The sequence below is a fragment of the Larus michahellis genome, chromosome 8, assembly GCF_964199755.1.
Source record: "Larus michahellis chromosome 8, bLarMic1.1, whole genome shotgun sequence".
Taxonomy (NCBI): domain Eukaryota; kingdom Metazoa; phylum Chordata; class Aves; order Charadriiformes; family Laridae; genus Larus; species Larus michahellis.
Genome location: NC_133903.1, coordinates 43,885,817 through 43,904,563, shown reverse-complemented (window position 1 = coordinate 43,904,563; position 18,747 = coordinate 43,885,817). Strand labels below are relative to the sequence as shown.

The 18,747-nt window shown below is 37.9% G+C and overlaps 1 protein-coding gene across 3 annotated transcripts in view; it reads left to right on the top strand.

The window, feature by feature from the left end:
• DNAJB4 (DnaJ heat shock protein family (Hsp40) member B4) overlaps nucleotides 1-13,190 on the top strand; it is a 28,445-nt gene extending 15,255 nt beyond the window's left edge. For 2 of the 3 annotated variants that reach the window (XM_074599357.1, XM_074599358.1), the window contains 3 exons: nucleotides 3,408-3,693; nucleotides 6,599-7,173; nucleotides 8,810-13,190. In XM_074599357.1, the coding sequence (XP_074455458.1) occupies nucleotides 3,483-3,693; nucleotides 6,599-7,173; nucleotides 8,810-9,043 (1,020 nt within the window). In that variant the 5' untranslated portion in view covers nucleotides 3,408-3,482 and the 3' untranslated portion in view covers nucleotides 9,044-13,190. Of the gene's footprint in view, nucleotides 1-2,851; nucleotides 3,221-3,407; nucleotides 3,694-6,598; nucleotides 7,174-8,809 lie in introns of those variants that run through there. The other variant, XM_074599359.1, reaches the window with a different exon arrangement.
• Nucleotides 13,191-18,747: the final 5,557 nt, after the last annotated feature.

Below are 18,747 nucleotides of genomic sequence, written 5' to 3'. Positions count from 1 at the left end.
TCCCTAAACAAACCAAATCACAGCAACCACCTCTCTTTGCAGTAAAAGTCCAAATAAAGGGTGAGCATGCATCCCAGTATGCTGCAATTAGAACTGTGGATGAGCAGATGTGCAGAGAGTAGAGGTGTCTTGTGGTACTTGGACACAAGGTGTCAATCTCTGAAGTAAGTGATGACTGAAATGCAAGGACTCTTGTGCATGCTAGTCTTTTAATTTAAAAAAAAAAAAATCACTATTTTTAAGATAGTCTTATCTCTCAATCTATTACAAATTGTCTAAAGAACTTGATAAGCATCGGAGAGGAACTGCAGCCAAAAAGATCTTTCCAGAAGATCTCTGATTATATGATAAAAGGAAGGTCTTAACATGGAAGAAAAAGAAAGAACGTGCTTTCTAGAAGGAGGTGCTTCGATTATCCCATCAGCTCTTAGAAGATATGAAATTCCAGACTGTAAATTCATTCTGATGTGAAGATCTCATGCAGGGTAGGATGTAGAAATAATGTATCTGTTGCTGTACATCTCACTCAGAATCTTAAGTAATTTCATTTTTAGGGAATAATTTACCTAATTAGGGTATAATTTGGCACTTATGCCAGAATAGCGTGTTCTCCTCTGTAGGGAGAGAAGGATGCCTGAACACTTACTCACTCTGATTTTCAGCAAAAAGTCCCAGTGTGACTTTGTTGTTGTTACCAGGATTTGTTCTGTAAGTTTTGACATTCAAGAGGAAGAAACTTTCGATTTAAGAAGTCGTCCTGACTATTGGGTTTTTTAATGAAACCTGTGAAACTAATTACCATGTTTTACAAAATGGGGAGGGGGGAGCACTAAGCCTGGCTAATTGCAGACCCTTGAGTATTTTTCTGATATGTAAAAGAAGAGGTAAGTGTTTAATATAATATTCTCAAAGGGAGACATTTTTAATACCTTGTTTTTTAAGCGAGCGTATGCACCCTCTGCCCCTCTGGTGGATCAGAGGTCTTGAAAAACTTAATGAAAAATACAGTCCTGAAACTAATCTGAGCTATCGCTTTTTTGACAATTCTATTGTGTTGACAATACAGTGACACATATATCATGGGGTCCTTATCAGACCCTCACTGGTGGGAATACTTCAATTGATATCAGTTATGACCCCACCAGTGGTTGCTCAAACCATATCATGGGAGTACAGCTGAGCGTAATAATTTCTTGTACTGCTAGTTTTGCAAGAGAATTTAGTGCTGCTCTAAGTCTTATTCTGTCAATAGTGATGAATTTTGTTTTTTGTTTTTGTTGCTCAGAGTTGTAGTAACTGCTGTGTTTGGATGGCAACTTGTCATATTTGCAACCATTTATTGAGTGTGGTAAAGTTAAACTGCCCATTAAAATGTGTATGTAAAGTAGCTTCTTAGGGAGTGGTATTATATTTTGTATTAAATCAACTGAATTCCTGCTTTAATTCAAACTGTTGTACCTACTGCTTTCAGAATTCCATTGTGGAGAAAATATTAAATTTAGGACATGGGTCTACAAGAATTTGCCTGAAATACTAATAGTAAATTAACAAAAGGAGCACCCTTTAAAGAAAGATGAAAAGGGTGATTAGTTAAAGAATAGCTTTATTCCATGTGGAGTTCAGCTACAGCTTCCTTCTTCAGCTGTAAAGATAATTGATTCTGTAACCTTGTGGCTCCCAATGTTCCAAAAATGCAAGTAAGTCCCGAAAGACTTGGTGGCAAGGGTAGTCGATTCCTTCTTTCAATACCCTTTGGCCTCTGTTGCATTTGAAATAATAACTACAGATATGCAAAAGTTCTTGCTTTCTTAAATATTGTGATGAAATCTTTTCTTTGTACTGCTCTGTCTTCATCTATTCCACCCCTATTCCAAGAGGAAATTTAAAAGAAAATAACTAAGCAAATCCTGGATGCATTGAGGGAATCTCGTCAATTCTGGTGCAGAAACTGGAAAAGAATAGATATGATGTGAGGAATAGAGGGATGACACATATGTGGTGGCTTGTTTTTGGTTTTGTTTTTTGTTTGCCTTTTTAAAAAAAGTCACAAATCTTTTTCTAGTACTCTTAAGGAGAAAATTTCTTTCTCTTCTCATCAGGCCTCTTAAGTTAGAGCAGGTTCTGGAAAACACCTTCAAATATAATGTTCCCTGAATCAGAAGGTTAGTGTGCTCCACTTGAGTTTGATAGTCCCTTGACTGTTACATGCTACTTTGCTTAAACTTTGTTATGGTTAGAAGGTAGGCAGTTCAGCCTAATTGTCTTCATACGGGTAATGTCATAATTGAGCCTAGAGAGGTCTTCCTACAGCAGGTAGCTTCTAGGTATGAGCAAAACTGGCATATTAATACTTTGTTCCAGGGAGGAGTATTTTTCAAGCTATGCTAATCAGCCGTGAAGTTTATCACCATGCTGACAAGTAAGGATGATTTCTTGACCTATAGCTTTTAACTGAGACATAAAAGAAATCTTGCAGGCTGAAATGTCATGCCATTCCCTCTGCAGAGCATGAGAAGTACTTCAATAGTAAAATTTTCACTATGTATTATAAAACAAATGTGTGAGAACCAGGTATTTTTCCATTACTGTTGTCTCATGAGGTGAAAGCTGTTTGCTTCTGTAATAGTCTTGATGTTGCCTCTTGTGTAGAAGTGGGGAGGAAACGCAGTTTTGGTCTGCTTTGAGTGGCTTGAGTTGTTGTAAATTGAGTGATATTTTTTCCTCCGATTTGATTTGTTACTGCTTAATAATAAAGGTCTGCAGTCAACTCTGGTTGAGGGTGGCTTAATTTTGTTTTTAAAGAAAGTAAGTTATGTTTTCTGATGCTTTGTAGTTAAGGTGGGTGTAAAATACTTCATACTCTGCTGGAAAGGGTGCAAATCCATCTTGATATATTTGGAAAACAGTTACATGTGCAGCTGTCTCTATAGAAACTGTGAAGTAAAATGCTATAATTACTTTATATGGGCTACTGCATTTCTCTTGGGACAGTTATGTCTTTAGAGCTGACTGTATCACACTATTAAACCTTTAAACTTTCTAGTTGTTTGAGAAGGGAGGAAATAGAAGTTCAGCATTTTCTCTGTGTGTGTGTGTGTGTTGTGCGCATGTGTGTGTGTGAGAGAGTGAAAGCTGTGCAGACTGTTTCAGCTGGGGCAGTCGGGGAAGTGACGTCCTGTATTATTTGTCGTTCTAGAAAGAGCGGAGACACGTACTGTAGGTGGGAGGACTCTAAAGCGGGCTGTGTTCTGTCCACTGTGTATAATTATTTATAAATGAGCAACAGGGGAAGGAATGAAATACGGAGAAGCTGTCTAGTGTTTCTTTAATTTATCAGGGAGTTTGTTGATTTATAACAGTTCTGTTTGTTTCAATTCCAAATTTGATTTTTATTTTTCCTTCTCTAGCATCTCTACGTTGCTAAGACACTGGACACTGCTTTCTTTATAGCAAGGAAAATCTGAATTCTTCTTACACTCAGGATGGGGAAAGATTATTATTCTATCCTGGGAATTGAAAAAGGAGCTTCTGACGAGGATATCAAAAAGGCTTACAGAAAACAAGCACTTAAATGGCATCCAGATAAGAACAAATCTCCCCATGCAGAGGAAAAATTCAAAGAGATTGCAGAAGCTTATGAAGTGCTGAGTGATCCCAAAAAGAGAGACATTTATGATCAGTTTGGGGAGGAAGGTATGTATATCTCTGTTATGCTCTGATTGGTCACTTTAATTGTCTTGAATGAAGCAAAATAAACATAGATGATGCATGAAAACATGGTATGTATTGATTTTTAGGCAAATGTATTTGTACTGCTTGGAAGTTTGACTCATCAGCTTTTTAAATGTAAAATGTATTGCACAGTTTTAATGCTGATCTAGTTTTAATTTCTTATTTTAATGTGTTTTTATGTTTTTTTTAAAAAAATTACAGATACTTGACAGGCAAAAAGTTACTGAATTGAAAAAGTTTGTATGACCCGTAAATAGCTTTCTGCGATATCTTACTGCTGTCTTCCCTTGCCCTAGGACTTTTTAAGGTGCGGTTGGGAAGATATTTATTCTTTTCTTAAATTTTTGCTAAAGGACAGTCTGCTTGATCTATGCAGGACAGTCCTGAGCAGAAGCCCAGGTGTCCAGTCTGTAGTTGTCCTTGGCTTCTTGCCTGGAGAGGAAAGAATTTGGCTGATGTCATGAAATACCAGAACAATTTTTTAGCTTTAATTGTAAACAGTGATAACATGCCAAGAGAATGAGGCCTCAGAAATGTCGTATTTATCCTAAAATGGTTATCTGGAGAGGATGAGGGTTGTTTTATTTTTTTACCACCGTGACTTTCAGTCTTAAGATTGAGCAATAGAGGAAGTCACTAACATCCCTCCCCTTTAATGTATGGTGTCAGAAATTCCACATGAAATGATTACTTCTGTTGTGACAAGTAGGTCCACTCATTGCTGTTCACTCAGGGACAAGTTTTTTACTAATATAAGGAAGGAAACCTAAATAGCAGTACTTTGGGGAAAATTGTGGGTTCTTATCAACACATAATAAAATTCGGTCCTCTGTTATCTGTAAGACTTAATACAATTGTTAACATCCATAAATTAATGTAGAAGACCTTCATCTTCTACAGAGGATGCAAGTTTTCTGTCTTTTGTTCCAGTGCATGTATTTAAAGCTTTAGTGCTGTTACTGAAACATTCTAGGAAAAAAGTGTTTATGTAGATAACACAGCAGACCTTTGGGTCTTTTGCCTTCTTGCACTTCTTCCTTCTCACCCCCTGCTTCCTTTCTGTGTATCATTTAAAAACCTTTTTACGTGGTGGATTCATTTGCATTTTCGATTCCTCTGCAGCAGCTCATCATAACTATTTTCCCAAAATAACAAGGAGTTTGAATTAAAGCATATAAAGCAATGCAGCCTTTGGCATCCTGGTATTGCGTACTTGAAGACAGAGGTTCAAAACATAGATTTCTTTTTATTTGGGGCATAATATTAAACCAAGATGTGAATTTTTAGAATGGTGAATCTGAAAATACTTCCTGGTGCCTCAATTGCTCTCAAAGCTCTTCAGTTGCATTTGAGAGTGTAACTAGGAGTTGTGAGGGAAGGGCAGGGATTGGGGTGGGAGGAAGGAAGAAACCTCAGTGTTTTGACAGCCAGGAACTTGATGTACCTTCAATACCAGCTTTTGGCTAGCTATTCTGGGAGGTGTCCTTCTTCTATCACAGATTAAATCCCCTGATCTGCTTTTTTGACATTAACAGTATTGCAAAAGAAGGATTTACTACATGTTGCTAAGTAATTTTAAAATGGTCTGGTATTGAGATGGGGAAAGCATTCTCATTCTAATGTCTTACTTGGTTACCGTTGATAACTGATACTAAGCTTATGCATGGAAGTTCTAAAAACACTGAGCTAAAAAAGTCCCAAACCAACCACTTCCAAATTGAGGGAGTGCATGCTTCATTAATATAAGCCTTTACACTGTTACGGCTATGGAAGTAGGATAGCAGCTGTAGTGCTGAGCTGCTGTAAGATTGAAAAAATAAAAAAAATAAAAAAGAGTAACCAAATGTAAGTTTAGAAATAAAAGTCTTCTAAGACGACTTTCAGTCTTTCATCTTAAAAGTTTGAGAGGGTATCCAGAAATGGTCAGTGCAGGAGAGCACTAACTACTACAACGAAGTACTTGGAGATCATCTTTTGGGAAAGAGGCATTTAAGAAAATTGATTTTTAGCTGGGTTTGGAATGAGAAAGCAGGAATTAAAAGGGAGTGTCCAGTGTGAATTGTAAGGGAACTCTTATCAGGAAGAAATGAGATTTAGATCTGTCCTTGTGGAAGAAAGAAGAGAAAGAACAAAGCTATTTGAGAACATTCTGATTTTTTTGCACAGAGATGGTGACAAATATGCAAGATTTTTGTACCCAAATGGGCCGTAGGAGCTTCCAAGCTGTTTTTATTTGTGTCTGGATTGAAAAGATTTCCCAGGTTTCTTACCTATTTTATATCTTAGAAACGCAAGCTGTCATAAGTTTGGGATTCTGAATTAAACATTAAGGAAGTATATGGCTGCTTGACTATTGGCATGTTACCTTTTACTCAAACTGAATTGCAGGAAGACAGAGGTAAAGCTAACTAATACTGGTTAAAGTACTGGGTTAAAGCTGAGGTATGAAGACTATGGAAAACGTTGCATGTGATACTGCATAATTTTCCCAGAAGTGATCTTGAAGCAGCTCCCACCAGAGTGCAGCACAAAAAAAGATGAAGTCAGGCAGACCTGTCTTCTGTTTTAAGATGCTAATTCTTTGAATAGCTGGCTTCAATCATATGAAATAAAATTGGCAATGTCAGAATACTTGTCTTCTGAAGTAGAAGCCATTCTAGAGCTTCAGAAACATTGTTGCTGTTCAAGCTATTGAATTACTAGTTGGTACTCCATAGTCTGATGGTGAGTCCTCATTGAAAAGGAGACCTTTCACACTACTGCACACATTATTGACTCATCAGTTCTGGTATAATTACACTCCACAATAGGAAAGCTTATACTAGTATTCCATTTGTTTTTCACTTCGTTTATTTGTGTTATTTAGGTCTGAAAGGAGGAGCTGGAGGACCTGATGGACAGGGTGGTACCTTCCGGTACTCCTTCCATGGTGACCCACATGCTACATTTGCAGCTTTCTTTGGTGGCACAAATCCTTTTGAGATCTTCTTTGGAAGGAGGATGCCTGGTGGCAGAGACACTGAAGACATGGAGGTGGATGGTGATCCATTTGGATCCTTCACTAGTTTTAGTATGAATGGGTTTCCAAGGGAAAGGAATACAGTTGGTAGCCAGTTGCGTCGTAAACAAGATCCCCCTGTAATCCATGAACTTAAAGTGTCATTGGAAGAGATCTATCATGGCTGCACAAAAAGGATGAGGATTTCTCGTAAAAGGCTTAACCCAGATGGTAGAAGTGTCCGAACAGAGGACAAAATTCTTACTATTGAGATAAAAAGAGGATGGAAAGAAGGCACCAAAATCACTTTTCCAAAAGAAGGCGATGAAACACCGAACACAATTCCAGCTGATATTGTTTTTATCATTAAAGATAAACCTCACTCTCACTTCAAGAGAGATGGATCAAATATTATCTATCCTGTTAAGATCAGCTTAAGGGAGGTAAGGTTCTCTTTTGGTAGAACTCTAATAAATGTTTAAACCTGTTACAATATGAAACAATGGCTACACTGCACAAGCTGTATGGCAGCAGTAAAGTTTTGGATGGTGGTGGTGGTTTGTTTGTTGTTTTTTTTTTTTTAAGTAATGTTTCACTCTTGTAAAGTCAGTGTGTGGCTGCAGAGCACAGTTATTTATAGTGAAAGCATTAGCTATTTTGATAAAAATGGAGTATTATTTCAAGCTGTTCACTATGGAGGTGGAAGAGAATGAGGGTGGAAGAATAAGAGTAAAGGTCATACTTTACCTTTCTAGCTAAATATGTATTAGACTGAAGTAACAAACACAAATACAATCAACAAATACATCCAATGTAGTATGCTTCTTACTACTGTGATATGATTGCTACTTCTGTAGGACAAAGTAGAAATGTATTAAGTATTTTCACTGCCAGCAAATTCTAAGTCTGCCTTTTTATGTCATAAGTTATTTCAGTGTGATTTCAAAGTACATAGAGATTGATTTCATGAGGATAAATTATTGTGAACAGGTGTTATAGAAGCTATAAATAATAACAAAAATGGTGTAGCTTTTAAAAATTCTGTTACAAGTCAAAACACATTGGCTTTCAAAAGGAAAAATGAGACAACTGGGCAGAGTTCTTAAGAGTCTGAAGCTTTGACGTGGTCATTATTTAAAAGATAATGTAGTGCTCTGTGTGTTGTGTTTTTTCTTCTTAATTAGCATTAGGTGGAGAAATAAACTCTTGCTTGCATAATAAAATCTTTGTGTACGTTATGAGCTCCCTTCTTAAAGGATTCTTAACTAAAAGTACATCTGAAGTGAGATAAAGCACCTAAAATGAGGTGAAGGAGAGAGAAAAGACAATATTTAATGCTGATGTGGGTAATCTAGTTCCTTCATAGATAAAGCCTATTTAGACTCATTGCACTGTTATGTAAATTGGACATTATCACTATAGACATAGTGTACTGAATCAGGTGAAGTTGGAGGAATGAAAATGTTATTATCAGAGATCCTAGTAATGAAAACAAACTATTGGATAAAGCAGGAGAAAGTCTGTGATGTTTTAGTTTTGGTTCACCAAAATAGTTGTTTGCTTTTCTCTGAGCATCACAAATGCTCACCTAAGACAGCTGTGGAATTCGGTATGCATCTGCTTATAGATACTTAAATGTTGTTCTGCTATTTGGTATAATATGGGTTGATGATATATTAGAGTAAAGCCCTGTGCAATGTAAACAAACAAACAAAAATGGAACAGGACTCAAAATTTCCAATGGAAACTTAGAAGCTGGACATCTCTAGAGAAGTATGAGTGAAGAGTTCGCTCTCTGCTCAACTACCTTTTTATTTGATAAAGTTTTTGAAGGATATATAAGCTTAGTTACTCTCCAGTGGCCACTGTGTGGGTTGGTAAATTCCATGATATTCAATGACAAATTGAAGCCCTTCCCTTTTGAAGAGAGGGCACTGTGTTTGAATTTTAACATCTCAGTAGTGCACAGTGGAAATACTTTTTAGAACGCTAGTTTTTTCTAAATAATCCAAATTAATTTGTAAGTACAAATAATATTCTGACCAATTTCTTTTTTCTCCTGATACAATCTTTCTTTAGGCTTTGTGTGGCAGCTCTATCAATGTGCCAACGATAGAAGGAAGAACCATACCCATGACAGTAAATGAAGTTGTCAAGCCTGGGATGAGAAGAAGAATTATAGGATATGGTTTGCCGTTTCCCAAAAATCCTGACCAACGTGGAGACTTAATTATAGAGTTTGAAGTAATTTTCCCAGATAACATTTCTCCAGCGTCAAAAGAAGTACTTAGGCGAAATCTTCCAGTTTCATAAAACGAAGACTGTGTATGTCAACTGTTTAACTAGGACACTGGAAATGCAGAAGACTGGCAAGTCTGTGCTTTAAAAGTGCAATCTGTAACAACTAGTGGAATATTTGTTTTTTTTGTTTTGTGGGATGGGTGGGGGGGAATACTGTAATGCTGCATGAGAAGAAAAGGGTTAAGTACAAGTCATACAGATGACTTCTGCAGTAAAATTTACAGGGAAAACCACTCATTTTATTTTACATCTTCCTAATCAGAAAAGTTTATTCATTATTTTGCCTAATGTAAAATGTAGTTGGTTTTTACAAAGTCAGTGCATATTTCTGATACAGTACTTGAGCCTTCAAGTACTTTATTTCTTGTATCTCTATGGCATCTATAACATTACCAATTTATACAGAAATTGGAGATAGAAGTAGAAATAAACAAATGTATAGATATTTTAAAGAGCAAAACATGAAAGATGTAATTTTGGTATGTTGCCTTCCACTGCACAAAGCATAGGCTGGGAAAGTCAGCTTGGACTCCTGAACCACTCCCTAGTGGAATGAAGGCATTTTCTTTATTGCCCCAGAATCTGTGAGGACTGCATTGGGAGTCTAGCAAAGGGCATGTGGCTTGATGAGCAAGAGTAGCCATTTGCTATGGGATAGTTCCTCAGCCTTCAGGAAGAACAGCAAGAAGGGATTCTACAAGTACATAAAGAGCAAATGGTGGGTCTGCTTTCAAATGAAATAGGGCATGGAAACTGGTGACAAATGACGTGGAGAAGGCTGAGGTGCTCAGTACCTTCTTTGCATCAGTCTCTACCAGTGAAACAAGCCTTCAAGAATTCCAGGCCCCTGAGACCAGAGGGGAAGTCTGGAATCTCAGTGGTGGAGGACCAGATTAGGGTGCACTTAAACTGGAAGTCCGTGAGCCTGACGGGTTACACCCCTAGTGCTGAGGGAGCTGGCTAATGCCATTGCAAGGCCACTCTTAATTATCTTTGAATGGGATTGGGAGATGTTCTGGTAGACTGGAAAAGAGCAAATGGCACTCCTGTCTTTAAGAAAAACAAGAAGGAGAATTCAGGGAGCTACAGGCTAGTCAGCTTCACCTCAGTCCTTGGAAAGGTGATGGAGAAAATCCTCTTGGAATGCATTTCCAAACAGATGAAGGACAAGAAGGTGATCAGGAGTAGTCAGCATAGATTTACAAGGGGGAATTGTGTTTGACCAACCTCGTTGCCTTCTACGGTGAGGTCACAGGAGAATAGTCCATGTTGTCTACCTTGACCTTAGTAGACGGACTGACAAATTACAGATTAGGTAAGTGGAAAGTGAGGTGGATTAAACACTGGCCAAATGAGTGGGCACAAGGGGGTGTAATCAGTGGCACAAAGTCCAGCTGGAAGCAAGTCAGTAGTGGTGTACCCTAGGGCTTAATACTGGGGCCAATACTATTCAACATCTTCATTAATGACCGGGATTATGGGATGGAGCGCATCCTCAGCAAACTCACAAATCATATAAAACTGGGGAGAGTGGCTGGTAACACCAGATGATGTACCGCCTTCCAAAGGGACCTCAATAGGGTGGAGAACTGGACAGAGGATTCTCATAAAGTTCAACAAGGGGGAATGCAAAGTCTTGCTCCCTGAGGAAAAGCCCAAGACACTAGTACACCCTGGGAGCTCACTGCCTGGAAAGCAGCTTTGCTGAGAAAGACCTTGGGGTCCTTGTGGACAACAAGCTGACCGTAAGCCAGCAATGCACCCTTGTGGCAACAACAGCCAAAGCTTTGCTAGCAGAGTGAGGGAGATGATCCAGTGATGAGGATGCATCTGGAATACTACGTCCAGTTCTGGGCTCCCCAGTGCAAGAAGGATACATACTTACTGGAGCAGGTCTAGCACAGGGCCATGTATGAGAGGCTGACCGAGCTGGAGGTTTTCAGCCTGGGGAAGAAAAGGCTTGAGGGGATTTTACCACTGTGTATAAATACCTGATGGGAGGTAATAAAGATGGGGAAGCCAAGCTCTTCTCAGTAGCTCTGAGACATGATCCTGGGCAACCTGCTGTAGCCTAGCACCCATGCTTGAGCAGGGGTGTTGGACTACATAATCCCAAGAGGTTCCTTCCAACCTAAATGATGCTGTGAACTTGGACTTAGCACTTTTCACTAGACAGTGCTATGGGCCATGTCCTGCAAATGAGGCTTAGCCCAAAGATGGGTGGTACTGATGGGACAGCGTGAATCCCTAGGGAGTAGGTCTATGCTTGAGTGGAAAGATGCACAAAGAACACTGTAAAAGCATTTAGCTAGTGCAGGTATTTGAAGTTCACACTGATCTTGAGTATTCATTATTTTCAAAGGCTGAACTTTACTCCCATGAAGAAGGAAAAGCCTAGGTCCTAGCTAAACGAGAGTTTGCTTAAGACACAAAGTGGGATAGGGATTGCCCATAAACTTTCACATGCTTGAATGGAGTCTTTTTTTGAATACAAATATGAGCTACTTGTCTTTAGAGTTAAAAGGTGTATAGGGAAATTGAAAGCCCTCTGTAATAGTCTAGTTTTATACTACAGTAATAGGGCTGGTTCCCTTGATTGCGGCATGATTTTGGTGAAAGAAATGCCTTGCAGGCGTGCTTTATTACTTGAGTTTAAAACCATAATACAGTGCTTTAACAACATTTTCAAAGTTTTTTTTTCATATTTTTCTTCATAAGAAAATATGTAAGACTTGCTGTCAGCCTTTTGCCTGTGGAAATTTAGTAGTTACCTGCTCTGTAAGGTAGCTTAAGAAAAAACAGTGTTATCTTCATATATGTGATTTTCTGCAGGAAAGTAAATCATATGGAAGTTGGGATTTAACTTACAATAACTTTTTAATGAGCACAAGAAGAATCCCATTTCTGTTCATCAAAGAAATAGAACTTCTGGGAGACACTGTTTGAGTCAATTTTTCAACTGCAGATCTCTTCATACAGTGTTAGTTAGTTGTAGTCCTAAATCTACAAGAAACTAAACAATTGCTGGAGCAGTATCACAAAAAGAAAGAAATTGCTGCTTAGTGCTTACGCATATTGTTAACACTATATATTGTTTGTTCAAGAAATTCCCATTTCAGTATGTTCCGTATTACATTTCTTATGTGGTTTTTAAGTAAAAAATGTAAAGTTGGTTTTTAACTTTCTCTTATCTTTTGTTATGATGGCAGATGCTATAAGCTACACAACTTTAAAAGCATATCATCCTAAAATACCTGTTTGTCAGTTTAAAAGTTAATGGAATTGAGCATTTTGTAATCCAAGATATTGTAACCATAGTCTAACTTGTTAAAAAAAAAAAGTTACAGCAACTAGAACTATTTTTTGTAACCATCTTCAGGTAAGAGGAGTAGTGTTAAATTGAGGAATTGCAGTATCTTGTGTATTTAGAGGTATGTATATATATATATGTATAGCAAACTAAACTTTTCCAACTGTTTTCATGCTCAAAATACAGAACTATAGGACTGGTATGAAATGCTTGTATTTCTTTTCTTATGGAGAAGTAACAAAGTATATGTTGCAGAAAATAGCTTGTGGAATTACTTCAAAATATGAGTATTAATATCTATCTAATCCAGGATTCACAAAAATTAATATTTTTCTAATCCAAAAAATGTACTTAAAAGCTATGTTTTAAAAAACACTTGATTATTTAATAAAGGCTACTTGGGAGAAGGAGGCAAATACTCGGTCACCTACTATATCTCTAAATACTGAAATACATGGAAATAAATTGGACATTGATGAAGCTGGGATGAGAAGGATATTTTTGATCTCCTGAAGGTTGCTTAGGTGCCATAGAAAGTAAAAGTCATTTGGTTGCTGTGGAGGAATTCGTTCAACAAGTCTATGAAAACCTGTATTTCTAAACAACCTTTTTTTAATCTCCCCAGCATCAAGCTTTTGGATAACCTCAAGCTGTTGGAAGAATAGGGCAAGCTACATTACAACCATTTATCCTTTCTGCTATACTCTGTGATTGCTCCAGAGCAGGCTATCTGATGTCATGGGGATATTAGTATTCCACTCTTCCGTCAAGCCTTTTTTGTATTAGCTATGCTGAAAACTTGTGGAAGCCTATTTGTGGTGTGTTGAACAGATGTGTTTTTGGAGTGGTTTTGAGTCCTGACCTGTTTACTTTGTTATGGAAGTAACAGACTCTAACTGGGGTTGGGTCTCCAATATTGTTCTTACTGCCTTCATCTTGTAACTTGCTTCCATTTGCCTTTCGTAGGGTAGAAGCTTTCTCTTCATTTCTATGTCCTCTTTTAGTATTCACTCCTATTGTCAATATGACCTTCATTCGAAACCTCGCAAACAGTGCTGAAGATGAGCAATATGTATTGTGATCAGTCAAATGAGATTATCAGTGTTCTAATTCTCAGATGTGATAGTTCTAGTATTTTTAGTAAATGCTTGAAACAGTATCCATGTCTGATTCCCAAAAATCCAAGCATAGGGAGGAGGCATCCATCAGATTGATGCATAGTGCAGTAAATAATTCAAGCTCTTGGACCAGTTGTACCTTCAATGCTGAAGAGCCAAAGCATGGGTGAAGAAAAGGTCTATAGCTGCCTTGGTTTTAAAGACCCTGGTTGAGCGGTGCACGGGTATCAGTGTGCCATGATATTCTTGACCTTGCGTAGTTTTGCTTAAAGACTGGAGGGACACCATTGTCTTGACTGGATAATCTGCTATTAGTTATGGATTATGGTTTTTGGAGGGCCTGTTCCAAAACAAATCAGCAGCCTGGAAAGGGAGATGCATTTGGCCAAGAATCAGTTCTACTTCTTGGTAAGTGGCACTAGGCCTATGCTTGCATGAACTAAACTTCCCATATTAATGAGTCATGCTTTGTGTTGGGGTTTGTTTTTTTTTGTTGTTTTTTTTTTTTTTTTCAGACATACTGGGTGCAACTGGCTGGCATTTAGTTTTCATTGAGAGAGGAAAACAATAGTGGTTTCCAAACCTATTTTCCTTGTTAAGGCTGTATGATCCTCGACATATTTATGTCTCTTTTTATTCTTAGTCTATAACCCTTGAGTCTTTCAAAATATCTTAGTCCTGTAAACCCCCTCCATCTTTAAGCCCTTAAGGTGCTTTTGCCACTCCCCGATGACTTGGTCTCACTAATGTGATGATGCAGTCTTAAAATTTGATTCTAGAAACTGTGTATCTGGGATGCTACTGAGATAAAGGAGTGAAGTTCATAGCCTTTGTAAGGGCTTTGCTCTGTTTGTGGACAACTGACTGGTTTTAAAAAGTGCTAGGCTGGTTAATCATAATGTCTCTCATTCTGTCATGACAGATTGTATTATTTCACTGCTTTAGGCACTTGCATACTTGACGACGATCTGTGTGTTTGGCTGACATGATTATCCAGTAGCAAGTACTTCATAGACAGGGGTTTGAGAAAATTATGTGCGTGACTGAATGGTATTTGTAGTATCAGATGGCAGAAAGAGTGGAATGTGCAATAGAAGGGAGAGACGCTAAACTCAGATGAGTGTGGAGAAGAACAGAAAAAAAATATGTGAAGATCTGGTCAGTCTTGCAATTGAAAAGCACTCCCTGCCAGATCTGGAGTCGATTCCCCTGACTTCAACATTATCATTCCCATAGGGATCCATTTAACAGAGCTCCAAGTTGTAGTGGTTATGGCAGCTCTCGTGCTGACAGGCTCTCCTGGCCCCCTTTATTAGTTTATGTAGTTGATGAAGCTTCTAAGAAGGTCTGGAGGTGTCAGACAACTGACAGCTCCTGAATTGAAGTCAGTAAAATTTCTAAATGCACTTCATTCCTTCCTAGCATGCTCATCTTATGTGCAAGTCTGACTCACGAGGAACATTTTGGGGTCTGACTCATGGGTAACATTTTGGGGGTAGAATAGCTTTTGCCGCACCAGCGAAATTAGCTGTGATTCAGGGTGAAATTCTGTTCACTTTAATTCATATGCTAGACCTAGAAAATATGGGACATGGACATGCTACTGTAAATACCATCAAGAGACAATTTTCCCTTTCCAGTCAGTAAATGCTAGTCCTCCTTTGCAGATGGCATTAATAGTTCTTATTATATGGCTTACCGAACAAATCCTATAGAACCAGGGTGTTCATATATTCACTTACCGTTTGGCATGCAAAATGGGCAAATAGCAGTACTAATCTCATGAAATACAGAACCTCAGCTCTTCGTTTGTCAAATTGCTCAGCAATGGACTATTAGATGGCACGATTTGTTTCCTTCAGGCTCTTCTGATTAATTGTTCTATTCTTTAAAGAGCGCAGGTAGAGCTCTGCTGTTGCTCCCCTTGGGTCTAGAAGGTATGACTGTCCTGTGCTTGTTTTGTTCCCTTGGAATTACTGGCTTACCCAAGGGAGGAGCAATGCAGCAATCTTGTTAGTCATGCCTGATTGCTTTATCAAGGACACATTATCATCTGCAAACTCCTGCGGCCCTATGTAATTAAAAAAATAAAATCCCCACCCAGCCAGCTCCTGAAAGGCAGTATAGCATTTCCCCGGATAAGTACTTTCTGGTGTGATCAAAAAAGTGTCTCAACTGCTTGTATTTTATATCCAAAGAAAGGTTGATAAACTGGATTCAATAAGAAGCAGCCCTTGCCAGAAAAGCTGTGACCAAGTGTAACAAGGACCTAGAATCACTTCTGAGAGCAGTCCAGGAAAACCACTTATTTTTATTTTCCTTATATGCCAACAAACTGATTTTAATAGGAGGCAGAATAAAAAACCCTTGGATCCCCTTCTGCTCCCTGTGAAGTCACAATTCCAAAATTTAAGTCAGAGGATGGTTTTACTAGTTATTGTTTTTTATGTGTCAGAGACAAAATATGGATACTTAACGTAGGATGGACTCAAAACGCAGTATGGACTCAAAAGACCAGTAAGTGCTGGTAATGGAGCTTGGTCCCCTCCTGTCCCAGGCGCTCCTATTTGAACTCCGGTCTTAAAATGGAGGAGGAAATGCAATCTTACTGAAAGGCCTTCTTTTGCAGCACCCTCTGATGGTTTAAAAATAATTTTTAACGCAATCTATGAGTAGGAGATTTCAGTTTTATTTTTATCAATGTTCTTTTGTTTAGATAGTTTATATCAATTTAATGCTATCATAGATACTTACAAACACCAGCTACGTTTCTTCCCAGCCTTATTTTGATTAGACTGAACAAAGTAAGGTCCTGAAATATCTTAAAAGCAGCTCTTTGTTCTCTGGTCATACCAGTAATTGTTTTAAGCAAGTGGTTCATTTGCAACATAGATGAATGGAAAGATAGATGCTTGCAGGTGAGAACGGCCTAAGTCACAGATAGATAGGGATTGTATACTTACATTTTATGTGTAGTGAAACAATTTTGTATGCCTATAGTTTGCAGTATAGCACTGTGGCATTTCGTATCCAGTAACATGACTCTCTTCTATTCCTCATACTTTCTCCACACGCTTAATGGCTGTTGCATTCCACTATTTTCACATTCTAAGGACTATGGCTGAGAAACTGAAGAATGTGAAAACCTGCAGTGTGCAATCTACTCATAGGATAAAAGGACTGAAACCTGTTTTTCCTTTTTTTTCCTTTTTTACGTGGTTTATTTTTTCCCTTAAAACCATGGTTAATAATGGATTATTAACATTTTTATTTAAATGGTTAACTCTCTGACAATGTCACTTACTGAAAGTAGTGAAATTTAAATAATTTTTGGATCCTAGCTATCACAAATTGCTGGAGGCTTATTTGGATTCATGGTCTATTTTTGATGTGCATTAACTAATGGTGGCAGGTATTTTCCTAGTGGAAAAGCATTTGCAGCTTATCAAAAAGTAAGTACACGTAGCAGTAATGGAGAGGTGAAATGAGTGTTGAACACTCCTTCGCAGTTTCTTGCCAGAGCTGGGGGCTGCTAATGACAATTTCATGTAGATGCTGTTTTAGGTTTGGCTTTCAAGAATAATTTGGCATATGTGCAATGTTACTTTCCTCTGATTTACAACAGCAAAAAGGTTTAATTTCACCTGTTACATCATGTAAATAATGATAGCGTACACCTGCTCCATACTGTTCGTATCTAACAGTACGATGTGATCTTCAGTTTATTCGGTCGGGTCTGTTGGTCTCCTTTTTTCTTTCTGTAGTTAAAAGCTGATGCTGTTCCTCCAAGCTGTAAGTAGGATCAGCATAGTTCTACAACTTCAGCTGCCTTTTTCCATCCATCTCCATATGAAACATGGAAACATTAACACTTTCACCGAAGAAAGTTTTGCAACAGATATCTAAATTAGGGGTTTGTCAATGTCCTTGAGTTTTTAAAATAAAACAAATCCGCATAACCTCTGTATGTCACTCTATGGAAACTTGACTGTTTTCATTTACATTAACTGAATTCATAACATCAATAGTGACCAGAAACAGTATTTACTGTTTTTTAACATTGATTCAATTATCTTTCTAGAAGATAAGGAGTGAGTTAGTAGACATCAAGGTTGGTAAGAGACCAGACATAAATATTTGTCCACGTCACCAATTCCTTTGTAATACATTTTAGTAAATGGAAAAAGGCATGTATTTAAAGAAATGGCTCATTTAAAATTGCAAAACAGCAAAAACCCCTAAATATCAGAACGAACACGAACAGTTTGGTACTATTATATAATTGGTCTAATTTCACCTCACTGCAATCTCATCCAATTTATTCCAATGTGCTGCCTGAGTTGCATTCCAGTAATGGGAAAAAGTACACACAGTTCCTCCAGGTTCAGAGATATCTTCAATTTAAGGTTTCTGGTTTCAAACTGGACTGTAAAGTCAACTATTAAAGTGTGATGGTAAGATTATTCTGTGGCGTGCTTTTTATTGGTGGAGATGACTAGAAAATTAATAACAATCTTGAATCCAGTTGTCTTAGATTAGAACTGGATAAAAGGCATTTTTGAGTATTTGGTTAAATTTACTATGTGCCATCTGGAAAGATGAAATCCAACTGCCTTCAAACCTTTTTTTTTTCCCCAAAAACAGCAGCAGTTTAAAAATTGTGTGTATTTTCTGAGATGCTCTAGGTGCTCATTAAACTTTTGCCTCCAGGCTGCCTCCTCATAATTCACTTCTCTGTGCCTTCCTGGTCTGACTCCATGCGCCAGAATCCTTTGTGGTTTTTTTCTCCCCTGTGGTTTGTCTTTTTTATTGTGAGAGGCAGAAGATGTGGTAAGGCAATGCTGCTTCTCTCTGCAGCTTTATAGCAGGTTCCTTTGGAAGTGCTGGATATTGCCTTATGAAATTCCCACTCTTCACATCTTGAGTGGATTCAGTACACCAGTGGAAATGGAGCAGTTCCACTGAGGCAAATGTAGTTGTATTGGAGCACGGAAGATGTCTTCGGTAACATGTCAACATCTAACTTATTCTATAGAATACGTTTCTATGTTTCATGGTGAAGAACGAAACATTTTAAACCTAATAAATGTTAGAAAATACACTTTTCAACTATTTGTATGTTAAATCTCAGTACTTCAAAGCTGTTGTCCAGTTCAATAGGAAGCCTCTTAAAATTTGCTTATATGGCTATTGCTTTATTAATCCTTAGAGGTTTATAGGTACACTATGTACAATTGTGGTAAATAACCAAGAGCTGGCTGAAGTCCGTGTATACAGCACGTTTTCTT